This window comes from Salvelinus fontinalis, chromosome 1 (assembly GCF_029448725.1).
Source record: "Salvelinus fontinalis isolate EN_2023a chromosome 1, ASM2944872v1, whole genome shotgun sequence".
NCBI classification, from domain to species: Eukaryota; Metazoa; Chordata; class Actinopteri; order Salmoniformes; family Salmonidae; genus Salvelinus; species Salvelinus fontinalis.
In genome coordinates, this window is record NC_074665.1 from 79,557,639 (window position 1) to 79,576,142 (window position 18,504).

The 18,504-nt window shown below is 41.9% G+C and overlaps 1 protein-coding gene across 9 annotated transcripts in view; it reads right to left on the reverse strand.

Annotated features, from left to right (window-relative positions):
• LOC129862462 (myocardin-related transcription factor A-like) overlaps positions 1-18,504 on the reverse strand; it is a 105,646-nt gene that overhangs the window by 81,975 nt on the left and 5,167 nt on the right. For 6 of the 9 annotated variants that reach the window (XM_055934217.1, XM_055934167.1, XM_055934176.1 and 3 more), the window contains exons 3-4: positions 3,978-4,163; positions 3,051-3,149 (exon numbers count right to left, since the gene is read on the reverse strand). In XM_055934217.1, the coding sequence (XP_055790192.1) occupies positions 3,051-3,149; positions 3,978-4,101 (223 nt within the window). In that variant the 5' untranslated portion in view covers positions 4,102-4,163. The remainder of the gene's footprint in view (positions 1-3,050; positions 3,150-3,977; positions 4,164-18,504) is intronic. The other 3 variants (XM_055934225.1, XM_055934192.1, XM_055934198.1) reach the window with 1 other exon arrangement.

Sequence of the window (18,504 nt, forward strand, 5' to 3'; positions counted from 1 at the left end):
GGGGCAAAAAAATATTTAGTCAGCCACCAATTGTGCAAGTTCTCCCACTTAAAAAGATGAGAGGCCTGTAATTTTCATCATAGGTACACTTCAACTATGACAGACAAAATGAGAAAAAAAATCCAGAAAATCACATTGTAGGATTTTTAATGAATTTATTAGCAAATTATGGTGGAAAATAAGTATTTGGTCACCTACAAACAAGCAAGATTTCTGGCTCTCACAGACCTGTAACTTCTTCTTTAAGAGGCTCCTCTGTCCTCCACTCGTTACCTGTATTAATGGCACCTGTTTGAACTTGTTATCAGTATAAAATACACCTGTCCACAACCTCAAACAGTCACACTCCAAACTCCACTATGTCCAAGACCAAAGAGCTGTCAAAGGACACCAGAAACAAAACTGTAGACTTGCACCAGGCTGGGAAGACTGAATCTGCAATAGGTAAGCAGCTTGGTTTGAAGAAATCAACTGTGGGAGCAATTATTAGGAAATGGAAGACATACAAGACCACTGATAATCTCCCTCGATCTGGGGCTCCACGCAAGATCTCACCCCGTGGGGTCAAAATGATCACAAGAACGGTGAGCAAAAATCCCAGAACCACAACCACAACCACTTAAGCCAGTACATGTCCAGGCCCGTCTGAAGTTTGCTAGGGCCCATAGAGTAAATAGGGTTTCATTGATGTGGTGGGTCATAGCTGCCGTTCAGAGAGCAATAAGATGGTAGACTAGATCAATGTAATGGACTGATAGCCTCGCTAACATTCCTCTGTCTCTCTAGAGCATTTGGATGATCCAGAAGAAGATTGGGAGAATGTCATATGGTCAGATGAAACCAAAATATAACTTTTTGGTAAAAACTCAACTCGTCGTGTTTGGAGGACAAAGAATGCTGAGTTGCATCCAAAGAACACCATACCTACTGTGAAGCATGGGGGTGGAAACATCATGCTTTGGGGCTGTTTTTCTGCAAAGGGACCAGGACGACTGATCCGTGTAAAGGACAGAATGAATGGGGCCATGTATCGTGAGATTTTGAGTGAAAACCTCCTTCCATCAGCAAGGGCATTGAATATGAAACGTGGCTGGGTCTTTCAGCATGACAATGATCCCAAACACACCCCCCGGGCAATGAAGGAGTGGCTTCGTAAGAAGCATTTCAAGGTCCTGGAGTGGCCTAGCCAGTCTCCAGATCTCAACCCCATAGAAAATCTTTGGAGGGAGTTGAAAGTCCGTGTTGCCCAGCAACAGCCCCAAATCATCACTGCTCTAGAGGAGATCTGCATGGAGGAATGGACCAAAATACCAGCAACAGTGTGTGAAAACCTTGTGAAGACTTACAGAAAATGTTTGACCTCTGTCATTGCCAACAAAAGATATATAACAAAGTATTGAGATAAACTTTTGTTATAGACCAAATACTTATTTTCCACCATAATTTGCAAATAAATTCATAAAAAATCCTACAATGTGATTTTCTGGAATTTTTTATCTCATTTTGTCTGTCATAGTTGAAGTGTACCTATGATGAAAATTACAGGCCTCTCTCATCTTTTTAAGTGGGAGAACTTGCACAATTGGTGGCTGACTAAATACTTTTTTGCCCCACTGTAATTCAGCACATAATAACAATAGCAATTACATTCAACTACATAGAGGTCCTCAATCAATCATTTACACTGAGTGGTACCAGCACATGTAACTGCAGTGAACTTTGTTCCACAAATTAGGGGCAAAAAAAACAAAATGAAGATATTCCCAGATCTGTGGAGATTAAAGGGATCTCTAGTGTTATCCATTCATGAGAACGGGTTTGGTAACTTATGATTCTTAACTTCATTAATAAAGTTACATATGAAGGGAGTCTGTAAGATTGACTGTAAATACATAGAGAAAGCAGCTCTCTTCTTAAAGACAGAGGTACATCCCACATTTTTATACAGACTACAATGTCCTAAAATTGTCCCTTGTGATAAAACGCATTGCTGAATGGTAGACTGCGTGCGTCCAAGGGTTTCAAAACAGAGGTTGCCGCATGCATGTAAACAATATCACCAAAATTCAATACAGGGAGAAGCGTTGTTTGAACAATCTTTCTCCTATTGTTAATACTGAGGCATGATTTATTTCTATATAAAAAATTATCTTGGATCTTAGCTTCTTAGTCAGATTTTCTATATGCCTTACGAAGGATAACTTGTCATCAATCCAGACACCCAGGTACTTATATTGAGAAACAAGCTCAATTTTGGCACAATTTATAGCGCAAATATGCAGGTCCTCAGGGTCAACATTTTGTGACCTAGAGAACAGCATGAGCTTGGTTTTACAAGTGGAATGAGAGATTGCATAACTCTACTTGGAAGAGACAGAGCACCAACCTCATAGCTGCCGTGCACAGGGCATCAAGATTGTCATAGACTAGATAGGAGGTTGCATCCCAAATGGTGTGTACTACTTTTGACCAGGGCCCATAGAGTAAATATGGTTTCATTGATGTGATGGGTCATAGCTGCCGTTCAGAGAGCAATAAGATGGTAGACTAGATCAATGTAATGGACTGATAGCCTCGCTAACATTCCTCTGTCTCTTCCACCATGTTGTCAAATAAGAGACTGGGAAGGTCCTGCTACAACATGTCTGCAACTAGCAGCCAGCCAACATGCCCTGTATGAAGCGTTATTAGCCCAGGTAGGGATTGCTTAAAACGGGGAGTGGTGCCCTGGGGCTGGGGGGGGATAAACTCTAAACCTCAACCTTCTAGCATTGTAATTCACTTTGCAGGGAGGGTCTATCCATCCTGGCCTTCACTGAGACTCCCATCTGGTTCTTAAGCAAATCTTGTTAAGCAAACTTAATGTAACTTTGACCATTTCACTCCCCTTACAATTAGCTGTCTCAATGAGATACAATCTAGGGACCTAGTCACAATTACAACAGTAGCAGATAACGAATCAATGCAGCAACTCCATCATCATGAACACTACCAGTCTCAGTATCAGCAATGATACTTTACTTCCTACTGCCCTATGACATCATACATACCCTCCATCTCCTTCATCCTCATCTGACCAGCTAATCTCCATCTCTCTAAACCCTCTCCTGTGGAGATGTAAGCTGTCCACTGGTACATGGCTGGGAGAGCTGTACAGAAACACCGCATACTGAACTTCTGCTTTTCATGAACAGTTTTTTTCCCACCTTAACACTTGCAGGTAACTGCCAAAACAAAGGAAAAACACTTGAGTAAATGAGGGTTACGACGTATACTGAAAGCAGGTGCATCCATAGAGGTGTGGTTCAGGAATTAATTAAGCAATTAACATGCCATCATGCTTAGCGTCATGTAGGAAAATGCCCAGTTGCCCATTATTATGGCTACCATGGCTAGAAGAGATCTCAGTGACTTTGAAAGAGGAGTCTCAAAGGTACATAGGGGGTTTAAAGGGTGTGTGTGTCTCAGTCACCAAATCTCAACCCGTTTGAAAACTTATGGGAGAATCTGGAGCAGTGCCTTACATCGTTTTCCACCACCACAAAACACCAATTTATGTCATTTCTCATGGAAGAATGGTGTCGCATCCCTCCAATAGAGTTCCAGACACTTGTAGAATCTATTCCAAGGCGCATTGAAGCTGTTATGGCTGCTCGTGGTGGCCCAACACCCTATTAAGGCACTTTATGTTGGCGTTTCCTTTATTTTGGAAGTTACCTGCATGTAATCTGTTCCTTTTACATATGCAAATGTCAAAAGTGACATTTTCTTTCCCCCACCTCTGAATGGAAATGTAATTAATAGAAATTTAAACAGAAGGGCAGTGCATTGCATAGAGTGTAACACATAGGACAGTGAACTCAGGAAAATTATGGAATAAGTTCTGAATAAATTTGATTGATACAGTATGTCTGATAGTTGATGAAAGAGAATTGTATAGGACAATAGGGAACGTTTTCCCTGTAACACCAACTCACCATTCTTCCTGTCCCGCACAGGCATGCTGTTGGAGGCGGGCTGCAGAGTCATCTCCTGTAGCTCATTAGTCACTGCTTCGCTCCGCGGGCTAGGTGCGGAACCGGGTGCTACAGCAACAACCATGATGCCGGTATTTGGCTCCGTCCCATCCTGTGGCTCCAGCGTTGCCAGGGTGAAAGAGAGACCTGTGAGAAAAGAAAAACAAATTAAAAGGAGGTTGGTTAGGTTTGTAAATGGTCCTACGCAGAAAAGATCATTTGAACGAGGTGGGGAACTCTGATCCAAGAAACTGCAGGGTATGCAGGCTTTCGTTCCACCCCGGCACTAAAACACTTGATTTAGCTTATCAGCTTTTTCTTTCTTTTTTCACCTTTATTTAACCAGGTAGGCCAGTTGAGAACAAGTTCACATTTACAACTGCAGCCTGGCCAAGATAAAGGAAAGCAGTGCGACAAAAACAACAACACAAACAACAGAGTTACATGTGGAATAAACAAACGTACAGTCAATAACACAACAGAAAAAGTATATATATACACAGTGTGTGCGAATGGCAAGAGGCAAGGAAATAAATAGGCAATAGTAGCAAAGTAATTACAACTTTGCAAATGAATAGATGTGGATAGATAGATGTGCAGATGATGTGCAAGTAGAAATACTGGTGTGTAAAAGGGCAAAAAAATAAATAAAAACAATATGGGGATGAGGTAGGTAGATTGGATAGGCTATTTACAGCTGCAGCGATCGGTAAGCTGCTCAGATAGCTGATGCTTAAAGTTAGTGAGGGAGATATAAGTCTTCAACTTCAGTGATTTTTGCAATTCGTTCCAGTCGTTGGCAGCAAAGAACTGGAAGGAAAGGCGGCAAAAGGAGGTGTTGGCTTTGGGGATGACCAGTGAAATATACCTGCTGGAGTGCGTGTTACGGGTGAGTGTTGTTATGATGAGCAGTGAGCTGAGATAAGGCGGGGCTTTACCTAGCAAAGACTTATAGATGACCTTGAGCCAGTGGGTATGGCGACGAATATGTAGCGAGGGCCAGCCGATGAAAGCATACAGGTCACAGCGGTGGGTAGTATATGGGGCTTTGGTGACAAAATGGATGGCACTGTGATAGACTGCATCCAGTTTGCTGAGTAGAGTGTTGGAGGCTATTTTGTAAATTACATCGCCGAAGTCAAGGATCGGTAGGATAGTCAGTTTTACGAGGGCATGTTTGGCAGCATGAGTGAAGGAGGCTTTGTTGAGAAATAGGAAGCCAATTCTAGATTTAATTTTGGATAGGAGATGTTTAATATGAGTCTGGAAGGAGAGTTTACAGTCTAGCCAGACACCTAGGTATTTGTAGATGTCCACATTTTCTAAGTCAGAACAGTCCAGACTAGTGATGCTTGTCGGGCGGGCGGGTGCGGGCAGCGATCGGTTGAAGAGCATGCATTTCGTTTTACTAGCGTTTAAGTGCAGTTGGAGGCCACGGAAGGAGTGTTATGGCGTTGAAGCTCGTCTGGAGATTTGTTAACAGTGTCCAAAGAAGGGCCAGATGTATACAGAATGGTGTCGTCTGCGTAGAGGTGGATCAGGGAACCACCCGCAGCAAGAGCGACATCATTGATATATACAGAGAAGAGCGTTGGCCCGAGAATTGAACCCTGTGGTACCCCCATAGAGACTGCGAGAGGTCCGGACAACAGGCCCTCCGATTTGACACACTGAACTCTGTCTGATAAGTAGTTGGTGAACCAGACGAGGCAGTCATTTGAGAAACCAAGGCTATTGAGTCTGCCGATAAGAATACGGTGATTGACAGAGTTGAAAACCTTGGCCAGGTCGATGAAGACAGCTGCACAGTACTGTCTTTTATCGATGGCGGTTATGATATCGTTTAGTATCGTTTAGCTTAATATTGGATTTACATTTAGACCACTTAGTTTTATGAAGTCTGTATTTGACCTGGGGTAGGACTAAAATCTGTGGCTGTCCAAGACCAATTTTGCCCACCCTCTCCCATCATGACCAGATCTGTAAAGACTTTGGCGGAGGGTTAGGATAGATAGGAGAGCAAGCTACATCTGTCTGTTGCTCAGGGCTGAGAGGTAGAATCCATAACACTTGTGCAATTATGGAACTCTCAGACACAGAAAGAACACCCAACTTAAGAATGCATGGCTGCAGGCTAAGGATTATAAAGTCAAACATCATGAGGAATTAGCATCTTGCGTTTCCCTTGACCTCTGACACTTGTTGAAGTTATGGTTGACTTCAGCGCAGTCTTTACCATATAGGGTCGTTACCCTATTGCAGTGGTTCCCAAACTTTTTATAGTCCCGTACCCCTTCAAACATTCAACCTCCAGCTGCGTACCCCCTCTACCACCAGGGTCAGCGCACTCTCAAATGGTTTTTTTTGTTTGTTTTTTACATCATTGTAAGCCTGCCACACACACATATACACTGCTCAAAAAAATAAAGGGAACACTAAAATAACACATCCTAGATCTGAATGAATGAAATATTCTTATTAAATGCTTTTGTCTTTACATAGTTGAATGTGCTGACCACAAAATCACACAAAGATTATCAATGGAAATCAAATTTATCAACCCATGGAGGTCTGGATTTGGAGTCACACTCAAAATTAAAGTGGAAAACCACACTACAGGCTGATCCAACTTTAATGTAATGTCCTTAAAACAAGTCAAAATGAGGCTCAGTAGTGTGTGTGGCCTCCACGTGCCTGTATGACCTCCCTACAACGCCTGGGCATGCTCCTGATGAGGTGGTGGATGGTCTCCTGAGGGATCTCCTCCCAGACCTGGACTAAAGCATCCGCCAACTCCTGGACAGTCTGTGGTGCAACGTGGCGTTGGTGGACGGAGCGAGACATGATGTCCCAGATGTGCTCAATTGGATTCAGGTCTGGGGAACGGGCGGTCCATAGCATCAATGCCTTCCTCTTGTAGGAACTGCTGACACACTCCAGCCACATGAGGTCTAGCATTGTCCAGCATTAGGAGGAACCCAGGGCCAAACGCACCAGCATATGGTCTCACAAGGGGTCTGAGGATCTCATCTCGGTACCTAATGGCAGTCAGGCTACCTCTGGCGAGCACATGGAGGGCTGTGCGGCCCCCAAAGAAATGCCACCCCACACCATGACTGACCCACCGCCAAACCGGTCATGCTGGAGGATGTTGCAGGCAGCAGAACGTTCTCCACGGCGTCTCCAGACTCTGTCACGTCTGTCACATGTGCTCAGTGTGAACCTGCTTTCATCTGAAGAGCACAGGGTGCCAGTGGCGAATTTGCCAATCTTGGTGTTCTCTGGCAAATGCCAAACGTCCTGCACGGTGATGGGCTGTAAGCACAACCCCCACCTGTGGACGTCGGGCCCTCATACCACCCTCATGGAGTCTGTTTCTGACCGTTTGAGCAGACGCATGCACATTTGTGGCCTGCTGGAGGTCATTTTGCAGGGCTCTGGCAGTGCTCCTCCTGCTCCTCCTTGCACAAAGGCGGAGGTCGCGGTCCTGCTGCTGGGTTGTTGCCCTCCTACGGCCTCCTCCACGTCTCCTTATGTACTGGCCTGTCTCCTGGTAGCGCCTCCATGCTCTGGACACTACGCTGACAGACACAGCAAACCTTCTTGCCACAGCTCGCATTGATGTGCCATCCTGGATGAGCTGCACTACCTGAGCCACTTGTGTGGGTTGTAGACGCCGTCTTATGCTACCACTAGAGTGAAAGCACCGCCAGCATTCAAAAGTGACCAAAACATCAGCCAGGAAGCATAGGAACTGAGAAGTGGTCTGTGGTCACCACCTGCAGAACCACTCCTTTATTGGGGGTGTCTTGCTAATTGCCTATAATTTCCACCTGTTGTCTATTCCATTTGCACAACAGCATGTGAAATTTATTGTCAATCGGTGTTGCTTCCTAAGTGGACAGTTTGATTTCACAGAAGTGTGATTGACTTGGAGTTACATTGTGTTGTTTAAGTGTTCCCTTTATTTTTTTGAGCAGTGTATATATATTAAGCATAAGAATGAGTGTGAGTTGTCACAACCCGGTTTGTGGGAAGTTACACTGAGCTCTTATAGGACCAGGGCACAAATAATAGTCATCCATAATTTTGTTCTTTATTTAACCATCTTACATATAAAACCTTATTTGTTCATCGAAAATTGTGAATACCTCCCCACAGGTTAATGAGAAGGGTGTGCTTGAAAGGACGCACATAACTCTGCAATGTTGGGCTGTATTGGAGAGAGTCTCAGTCTTAAATCATTATCCACACAGAGTCTGTGCCTGTATTTCGTTTTCATGCTAGTGAGGGCTAAGAATCCACTCTCACATAGGTACGTGGTTGCAAAGGGCATCAGTGTCTTAACAGCAAGATTTGCAAAGGCAGGATCCAGAAATCTGGCAGTGGCTTCTGATTAAATAACATTTTCACAGAACCGCTTGTTGAAATTTCGATGAGGCTCTCTTGTTCAGATATCGGTAAGTGTACTGGAGGCAGGGCATGAAAGGGATAACGAATCCAGTTGTTTGTGTCATCCGTTTCAGGAAAGTACCTGCATAATTGCGCACCCAACACACTCAGGTGCTTCGCTATATCACATTTGACATTGTCCGTAAGCTTGAGTTCATTTGCACACAAAAAAATCATACAATTATGGAAAGACCTGTGTGTTGTCCTTGTTGATGCAGACAGAGAAGAGCTCTAACTTCTTAATCATAGCCTCAATTTTGTTCCGCACGTTGAATATATTTGCGGAGAGTCACGGTAATCCTAGATTCAGACGAGAAAAAACATCACCCAGATAGGCCAGGTGTGTGAGAAACTCGTCATCATGCAAGCGGTCAGACAAGTGAAAATGGTCAGTAAAGAAAACTTTAACTTCTTATGGCTGCAGGGGCAGTATTGAGTAGCTTGGATGAAAGGTGCACAGAGGTGCCCAGAGTAAACGGCTTGCTCCTCAGTCAGAGTTGCTAATATATGCATATTATTATTAGTATTGGATAGAAAACACTCTGAAGTTTCTAAAACTGTTTGAATTATGTCTGTGAGTATAGCAGAACTCATATGGCAGGCAAAAACCTGAGAAGTTCCACTTCCTGTTTGGAATTTTTCTGAGGCTGGTAGTTTATCAACCAAGCTCTCATTGAAATTACAGCGAGATATGGATGAGTTTTCACTTCTTACGGCTTCCCCTAGATGTCAACAGTCAATAGAACTTTGTCTAATGACTCTGCTGTGGTGGGGGGCCGAAGCAGACAGGAATGAGTAATCACTGCCATGAGGTGACCACGCATTGAACACGCGCGTTCATGTGAGAGGCAGCTCCGTTCCATCGCTCAACTGAAGTCAATGTAATTCTCCGGTTGGAATGTTATTCAAGATATATGTTAAAAACATTCTTTGGATTGATTCAATACATCGTTTGACATGTTTCTACTGACTGTTACAGAACTTTTGGACATTTCATCACGTTATAGTGGACGCGCTTTTTGACTTTGGAATTGTTTACCAAACGCGCTAACCAAAGTAGCTAATTGGACATAAATAACGGACATTATCGAACAAATCAAGCATTTATTGTGGACCTGGGATTCCTAGGACTGCATTCTGATGAAGTTCATCAAAGGTAAGGAAACATTTGTCATGTATTTTCTGGTTTCTGTTGACCCCAACATGGCGGCTAATTTGGCTATTGTTCTGAGCGCTGTCTCAGATTATTGCATGGTTTGCTTTTTCCGTAAAGTTTTTTTGAAATCTGACACAGCGGTTGCATTAAGGAGAGGTATATCTATAATTCCATGTGTATAACTTGTATTATCATCTACATTTATGATGAGTATTTCTGTTGAAACGATGTGGCTATGCAAAATCACTTGATGTTTTTGGAACTAGTGAACGTACCGCGCCAATGTAAACAGATTTTTTTATATAAATATGAACTTTATCAAACAAAACATGCATTTATTGTGTAACATGAAGTCCTATGAGTGTCATCTGATGAAGATCATCAAAGGTTAGTGATTCATTTGATCTCTATTTCTGCTTTTTGTGACTGCTATCCTTCACTAGAAAAATGGCTGTGCTTATTGTGGTTTGGTGGTGAGCTAACATAATCGTTTGTAGTGCTTTCACTGAAAAGCATATTTGAAATCGGACACTTTGGTGGGATTAACAACAAGATTACCTTTAAAATGATATAAGACATATGTATGTTTGAGGAATTTTAATTATGAGATTTCTGTTGTTTGAATTTGGCGCCCTGCACTTTCACTGGCTGTTGTCATATCGATCCCGTTACCGGGATTGCAGCCATAAGATGTTTTTAAGCTCGTCTCTCAATTTAAAAAAAAAAAACGTGTAAATACTTTGCCCCTTGATAACCAGCGCACTTCTGTATGTTGTAAAAGCGTTAAATGGTCGCTGCCCATATCATTGTATAGTACAGAAAATACACGAGAGTTCAGGGGCCTTGCTACCGCTTCTCCCTCCCGGATCCGGGATCCTCCTCATCAAAAAAGCTGACTAGCATAGCCTAGCCTAACGCGACAGGGATATCATATAATATAATTTTCATGAAATCACAAGTCCAATAGAGCAAATGAAAGATAAACATCTTGTGAATCCAGCCATCATTTCCAATTTTTTAAATGTTTTACAGCGAAAACATAATATGTATTTCTATTAGCTAACCACAATAGCAAAAGACTCAACCGCATATTTTCACCATTTTTCTACCGCATAGGTAGCTATCACAAAACCGACCAAATAGAGATATAATTAGTCACTAACCAAGAAACAACTTCATCAGATGACAGTCTTATAACATGTTATACAATAAATTTATGTTTTGTTTGAAAATGTGCATATTTGAGGTATAAATCATAGTTTTACATTGCAGCTACCATCAAAAATATCACCAAAGCAGCCAGAAATTACAGAGAGCAACGTGAAATACCTAAATACTCATCATAAAACATTAATGAAAAATACATGGTGTACAGCAAATGAAAGATAAACATCTTGTGAATCCAGCCAATATTTCCGATTTTTTAAGTGTTTTACAGCGAAAACACAATATAGGATAGCCAATAGCCAATGTTGATGACGTTCCCAATTTCTCTCGACGCAGAGAACGGAAAACTCAAAGTCCCATTAAACGTTGAATAAACTGATGAAACTCGGTTGAAAAAACCTACTTTGATATTAGCTTACCACAATAGCCAAACACACAAATGCATTTATTAGCAGCAAAAGGTAGCGATCGCAAAAACCAGCAAAATATATACAATTAATCACTAACCTTGACCAACTTCATCAGATGACAGTCTTATAACATCAGGTTATACAATACACTTATGTTCTGTTCGAAAATGTGCATATTTAGAGCTGCAAACCGTGGTTATACATTGTGAATATGTAGCATCGATGCACCAGAATGTCCGGAGCTAGTTTGGACACTCACCTAATCTGACCAAAGAACTCATCATAAACTTCACTAAAAAATACATGTTGGACAGCAAATGAAAGATACACTGGTTCTTAATGCAACCGCCGTGTTAGATTTTTACAAATAACTTTACCATAACAAACAGCTTACGTTATAGCGAGACAGCGCCCGCCAAAACGGCAGAGAATAGGACTCAACATTTTCCACAGAAATACGAAATAACATCATAAATTGTTCTTACTTTTGCTGAGCTTCCACCAGAATCTTGTACAAGGAGTCGTTGGTCAAGAATAAATCGTTGTTTGGTTTTAGAATGTCCTTCTCTCCTGTCGAATTCGCTCCACAAGGATAGCCAATGTTGATGACGTTCCCAATTTCTCTCGACGCAGAGAACGGAAAACTCCAAAAGTCCCATTAAACTGATGAAACTCGGTTGAAAAAAACCTACTTTGATGTTTTTATAATATGTATAAAATAAAAACAAAGCCGGAGATATTAGCCGTGTATACCGAACGCTTATCATAAGACAATATGGAGGTACTTCCCGCGCCTAGGTAGAGAAAGGAAATTCTGGACACGTCATTCCAAGAGCTCTTGTTCGACCTCAGATCAAGCTAGACACCCCATTCCACCTTCCACTGCCTGTTGACATCTAGTGGAAGGCGTATGCAGTGCATGCATATCCATAAATATAAGGCAATTCAATAGGCAGGCACGATTTTTTCCAAAGTGGAAACAGCGCCCCCTGACAAGAGTTAAGTTAACAAAGTTAACCATTTTCACTGTACTGTCCAAAACGTCTTTCAAGCTGTCAGGCATTCTCTTGGCAGCAAAAGCCTCTCAAGTGGTGTCGGCAGCAACTGCTTGCATGCGCTGTCATGGCTTTTGCGTCATCAGTACAGATACCAACACATCTTAACCACTATAGTCCATTTGATGTCGCAAAGCTGTCCAGTACTTTAAAAATATCCTCTCCTGTTGTCCTGGTTTGCAGTGGTTTGCAGAAGAGGATGTCTTCCTTAACCTTTCTAGGACACACGTTCTGCTAGCGGAACCCCTGACATTCCGCTGAAAAGGCAGCACGGGAAATAAAAAAATATTTTTTAGAAATATGTAACTTTCACATATAAACAAGTCCAATACTGCAAATTAAAGATAAACATCTTGTTAATCTACGCATCGTGTCCAATTTAAAACATGTTTTACAGCGAAAACACAACATATGATTATGTTAGATCACCGCCAAGTCAAAAAAAACATAGCCATTTTCCCAGCCAAAGATAGGAGTCACAAAAAGCAGAAATAGAGATAAAATGAATCACTAACCTTTGATGATCTTCATCAGATGACACTCATAGGACATCATGTTACACAATACATGTATGTTTTGTTCGATAATGTGCATATTTATATAAAAAAAATCTCAGTTTACATTGGCGCCATGTTCAGAAATGCCTCCAAAATATCCGGAGAAATTGCAGATAACAGAAATACTCATCATAAACTTTGATGAAAGATACATGTTTTACATAGAATTAAAGATACACTTGTTCTTAATGCAACCGCTGTGTCAGATTTCAAAAAAACTTTACAGAAAAAGCACACGATGCAATAATCTGAGACGGCGCTCAGATAAACAACATTTCACTGCCATGTTGGAGTCGACCGAAATACGAAATTACATCATAAATATTCCCTTACCTTTGATGATCTTCATCAGAATGCACTCCCAGGAATCCTAGTTCCACAATAAATTGTTGTTTTGTTCGATAATGTCCATTATTAATGTCCAAGTAGCTACTTTTGTTGGCACGTTTAGTACACATATCCAAACGCTCGCGCAGATCCAGGCGAACGTTGGACGAAAACTTCTAAAAGTTATATTACAGGTCGAAGAAACTTGTCAAACTAAGTATAGAATCAATCTTTAGGATGTTGTTATCATAAATATTCAATAACGTTCCAACCGGAGAATTCCTTTGTGTCTATAGAAGTAATGGAACACAAGTCGATATCATGTGGAATGCGCGTGACCAGGACCTGGCACTCTGCCAGACCACTGACTCAAACAGCTCCCATCCGGCCCCACATCACAGTAGAAGCTTCATTCAATGTTCTACAGACTGTTGACATCTAGTGGAAGGTGTAGGAAGTGCAAACAGATCCATATCCCACTGGGATTTCAATAGGCGATGAGTTGAAAATCGACCAGCCTCAGAATTCTCACTTCCTGTTTGGATTTTTTCTCAGGTTTTTGCCTGCCATATGAGTTCTGTTATACTCACAGACATCATTCAAACAGTTTTAGAAACTTCAGAGTGTTTTATATCCAATAGTAATAATAATATGCATATATTAGCATCTGGGACAGAGTAGGAGGCAGTTCACTCTGGGCACGCTATTCATCCAAAGTGAAAATGCTGCCCCCTATCCCTAAAAAGTTAATTGACCCCCCATAAACATAACAGACAGGTGCTAGGCCCGCCACGTCTGTTGACTCATCCAGCTGTAACGCATAGAATTCACTGGCATGTATGCAAAGCAGTAATTGTTTCAAAACATCTCCTGCCATGTCACTGATGCGTTGTGAAACAGTGTGTTTGATGAAGAAATTGTCTGTATAGTTTTTTGGGCATTTTTCCCCAGCATTGTCCCAGCCATATCTGCGGCAGCAGGAAGAATTAAGTCCTGCACATTAGTATGGGGCTTGCCTGTCCTAGCCACTCGGTAGCTCACCATGTAAGACGCTTCTAGCCCATTCTTATTAATGGTATCCGTTGCTTATATACATGTCTTACTACTCGAAAGTCGTCTTAATTCTCGCTCAAAAATATCCCATGGCTTATTTTTCAAATTGGCATGTTTTGTTTCTAAATGTCTGCGCAAGAGTGAAGGTTTCATCGAGTTGTGAGATAGTACTTTTACACATATAAACACACTATGGTTGAGGAAAGGCACTACTCCCAATGTAAGTGAACCACAAATCGATGTAGTTCTCATCATATTTGCGCCTCTTCGATGGTCCAACGTCCATGTCTGTTGTTCGGCGCTTTCCCGGGTAAGTGGGCAAGAGCTCTTCGGCTGCATCAGATTCACAACTGTCAGTGTCCATACTAGCTGGGCTAACAGCAAATGTAGAAATACTGATGCTAGTGTAACAGTATTACTTTAAACCGTCCCCTCGCCCCGACACGGGCGCGAACCAGGGACCCTCTGCACACATCAACAACAGTCAACCACGAAGCGTCGTTACCCATCGCTCCACAAAAGCCGCGGCTCTTGCAGAGCAAGGGGCAACACTACTTAAGTCTCAGAGCAAGTGACGTAACTGATTGAAATGCTACTAGCGCGTACCCGCTAACTAGCTAGCCATTTCACATCCGTTACACTCACCCCCCTTTCAACCTCCTCCTTTTTTCCGCAGCAACCAGTGATCCGGGTCACGGCACCAATGTAACAGTATTACTTTAAACCGTCCCCTCGCCCCGACACGGGCGCGAACCAGGGACCCTCTGCACACATCAACAACAGTCAACCATGAAGCGTCGTTACCCATCGCTCCACAAAAGCCGCGGCTCTTGCAGAGCAAGGGGCAACACTACTTAAGTCTCAGAGCAAGTGACGTAACTGATTGAAATGCTACTAGCGCGTACCCGCTAACTAGCTAGCCATTTCACATCCGTTACACTAGCATTGGATGTGCTCGTGGAAGCAGAACAACTTGTGTCGTCGACAGGTGCAGGTGTAGTACTGCTGGTAGAAACAGTACTACCAGTAGAGCTGGTATGTGTCTCTATGGACGCGGGCCTTACTGTTTTAAAACATTTAGTGATTTTCGAGCAAACGGAAAGAGCAGCAGCTACGTTTGGCTACATACGGACCATTAGTGGAATTCCCGCGAGAGAGTAACGGTTAATGTGATCGGATGTTAATTATTAGACTAGGCTACCTGTATTTGACATTGTGTTGTTATTTTGCGCAACACTGGATGGTTTTATTTTGGCAGTGAAACGAAGCTACTCAGGCAAGAAAAAAAACCTTACCCAAATGTATAGCCCCGAACGAAAATATTAATGGACTGTTAGAAAATGTCAAGGTGAATCACATTTTTATTTGGCGTATCCCCGACGGCATTGCACGTAGTTTGGGAATACCTGCCCTTTAGGGTCGTTGGACCTCAAAAAGCACAAGAGAGGATGTACACCCCCCATCTCAGCTTTTGCCAAAATAGTTGTAGTTAGAAACAGATAAGATTATTTATTTAATATATTATATAATCCTATAGTACAGAACATCTGATTTGGACTATAATTCTTCCTAACAATAAGACACAAGGAATCCATATATCCATATATATATATATATATATATATATATATATATATATATATATATATATATATATATATATATATATATATATATATATATATATATTTGTCATGAGCTTTTGCTCACGACAAAAGACAAAATGATAACACTGCAGGGTCGATTCCTTTGCTGCAGTCCATGGGTAGAAAACACACTCATGAAAACAAACAGAATCGACCCTGCAGTGTTATCATTTTGTCTTTGCTCACGACAAAAGACAAAATGATAACACTGCAGGGTCGATTCTGTTTGTTTTCATGAGTGTGTTTTCTACCCATGGACTGCAGCAAAGAAATGCTACTAGAACAAAGCAGGCCTGGCCTGTCAATGAGGTTGTGTTGTCTGAGGATCTCTCCCTCCCTCCCTCATTCTCACTCACACACACTTACTCATTCATGTTCACTCTCTCCATCTCTGTGTTAACCTCAGGTTATTGCTGATATGTTTTTTTTGGGGGGGGGGGGGGGGGGGGGTTGTCTTGCTCTACCAAGGCTCAACCTACTATCTGTCTCAGTCTCCCTCAATGCCCCTCTCCCCATGTCTGTCTGGGTGGGGCAGCATACAGCACTCTCTGGAGAGATTGAGCCGACAGACATTGCAGCTCTACTTCTAGCTCCTTAGCAACCTTGCAGTATTTAGTTTTTTTGTGTGTTATTTCTTACATCATTAGTCCAGAACACTTTACATACTGTTTTACTCATTTCATATGTCCAGTTCAAATCAGAAGTTTACATACACTTAGGTTGGAGTCAATAAAACTTGTTTTTCAACCACTCCACAAATTTCTTGTTAACAAACTATAGTTTTGGCAAGTCGGTTAGGACATCTACTTTGTGCATGACACAATAACTTTTTCCAACAATTGTTTACAGACAGATTATCCACTGTATCACAATTCCAGTGTGTCAGAAGTTTACATACAATAAGTTGGCTGTGCCTTTAAACAGCTTAGACAATTCCAGAAAAGGATGTCATGGCTTTAAAAGCTTCTGATAGGCTAATTGACATCATTTGAGTCAATTGTAGGTGTACCTGTGGATGTATTTCAAGGCCTAACTTCAAACTCAGTGCCTCTTTGCTTGACATCATGGGAAAATATAAAGAAATCAGCCAAGACCCCAGAAAAAAATTGTAGACCTCCACAAGTCTGGTTCATCCTTGGGAGCAATTTCCAAGTGCCTGAAAGTACCACGCTCATCTGTACAAACAATAGTACGCAAGTATAAACACCATGGGACCACGCAGCCGTCATACCTCTCAGGAAGGAGACGCGTTCCGTCTCCTAGAGATTAACGTACTTTGGTGCATAGTGCAAATCAATCCCAGAACAACAGCAAAGGACCTAGTGAAGATGCTGGAGGAAACAGGTACAAAAGTATCTATATCCACAGTAAAACATGTTCTATATAAACATAACCTGAAAGGCCACGCAGCAAGGAAGAAGTCACTGCTCCAAAACCTGCCATAAAAAAGCCAGACTCCGGTTTGTAACTACACATGGGGACAAAGATTGTACTTTTTGGAGAAATGTCCTCTGGTCTGATGAAACAAAAATAGAACTGTTTGGCCATAATGACCATCGCTATGTTTGGAGGAAAAAGGGGGAAGCTTGCAAGCCGAAGAACACCATCCCAAACGTGAAGCACGGGGGTGGCAACATCATATTGTGCGGGTGCTCTGCTGCAGGAGCGACTGGTGCACTTCACAAAATAGATGGCATCATGAAGAGGGAATATTATGTGGATATCTTTAAGCAACATCTCAAGACATCAGTCAGGAAGTTAAAGCTTGGTCTCAAATGGGTCATCCAAATGGACAATGACCACAAGCATACTTCCAAAGTTGTGGCAAAATGGCTTAAGGACAAAAAAGTCAAGGTACTGGAGTGGGTATCACAAAGCCCTGACCTCAATCCTATAGAAATTTGTGGGCAGAACTGAAAGAAATGTGTGCGAGCAAGGAGACCTACAAACCTGACTCAGTTACAACAGCTCTGTCTGGAGGAATGGGCCAAAATTCACCCAATTTATTGTGAGAAGCTTGTGGAAGGCTACCTGAAACGTTTAACCCAAGTTAAACAATTTAAAGGCAATGCTACCAAATACTGAGTGTTTGTAAACTTCTGACCCACTGGGAATGTGATGAAAGAAATTAAAGCTGAAATAAATCACTCTCTCTACTATTATTCTGACATTTCACATTCTCAATATCAAGTGGTGATCCTAACTGACCTAAGACTGGGAATTTTTACTAGGATTAAATGTCAGGAATTGTGAAAAACTGAGTTTAAATGTCTTTGGCTAAGCTGTATGTAAACTTCCGACTTCAACCGTATACATTCGTGGCCAAAAGTTGAGAATGACAAAATATTAATTTTCACAATGTTTGCTACCTCAGTGTCTTTAGATATTTTTGTCAGATGTTACTATGTAATACAGAAGTATAATTACAAGCATTTCATATGTGTCAAAGGCTTTTATTGACAATTACATGAAGTTGATGCAAAGAGTCAATATTTGCAGTGTTGACCCTTCTTTTTCAAGACCTCTGCAATCCGCCCTGGCATGCTGTCAATTAACTTCTGGGCCACATCCTGACTGATGGCAGCCCATTCTTGCATAAACAATGCTTGGAATTTGTCAGAATTTGTGGGTTTTTGTTTGTCCACCCGCCTCTTGAGGATTGACC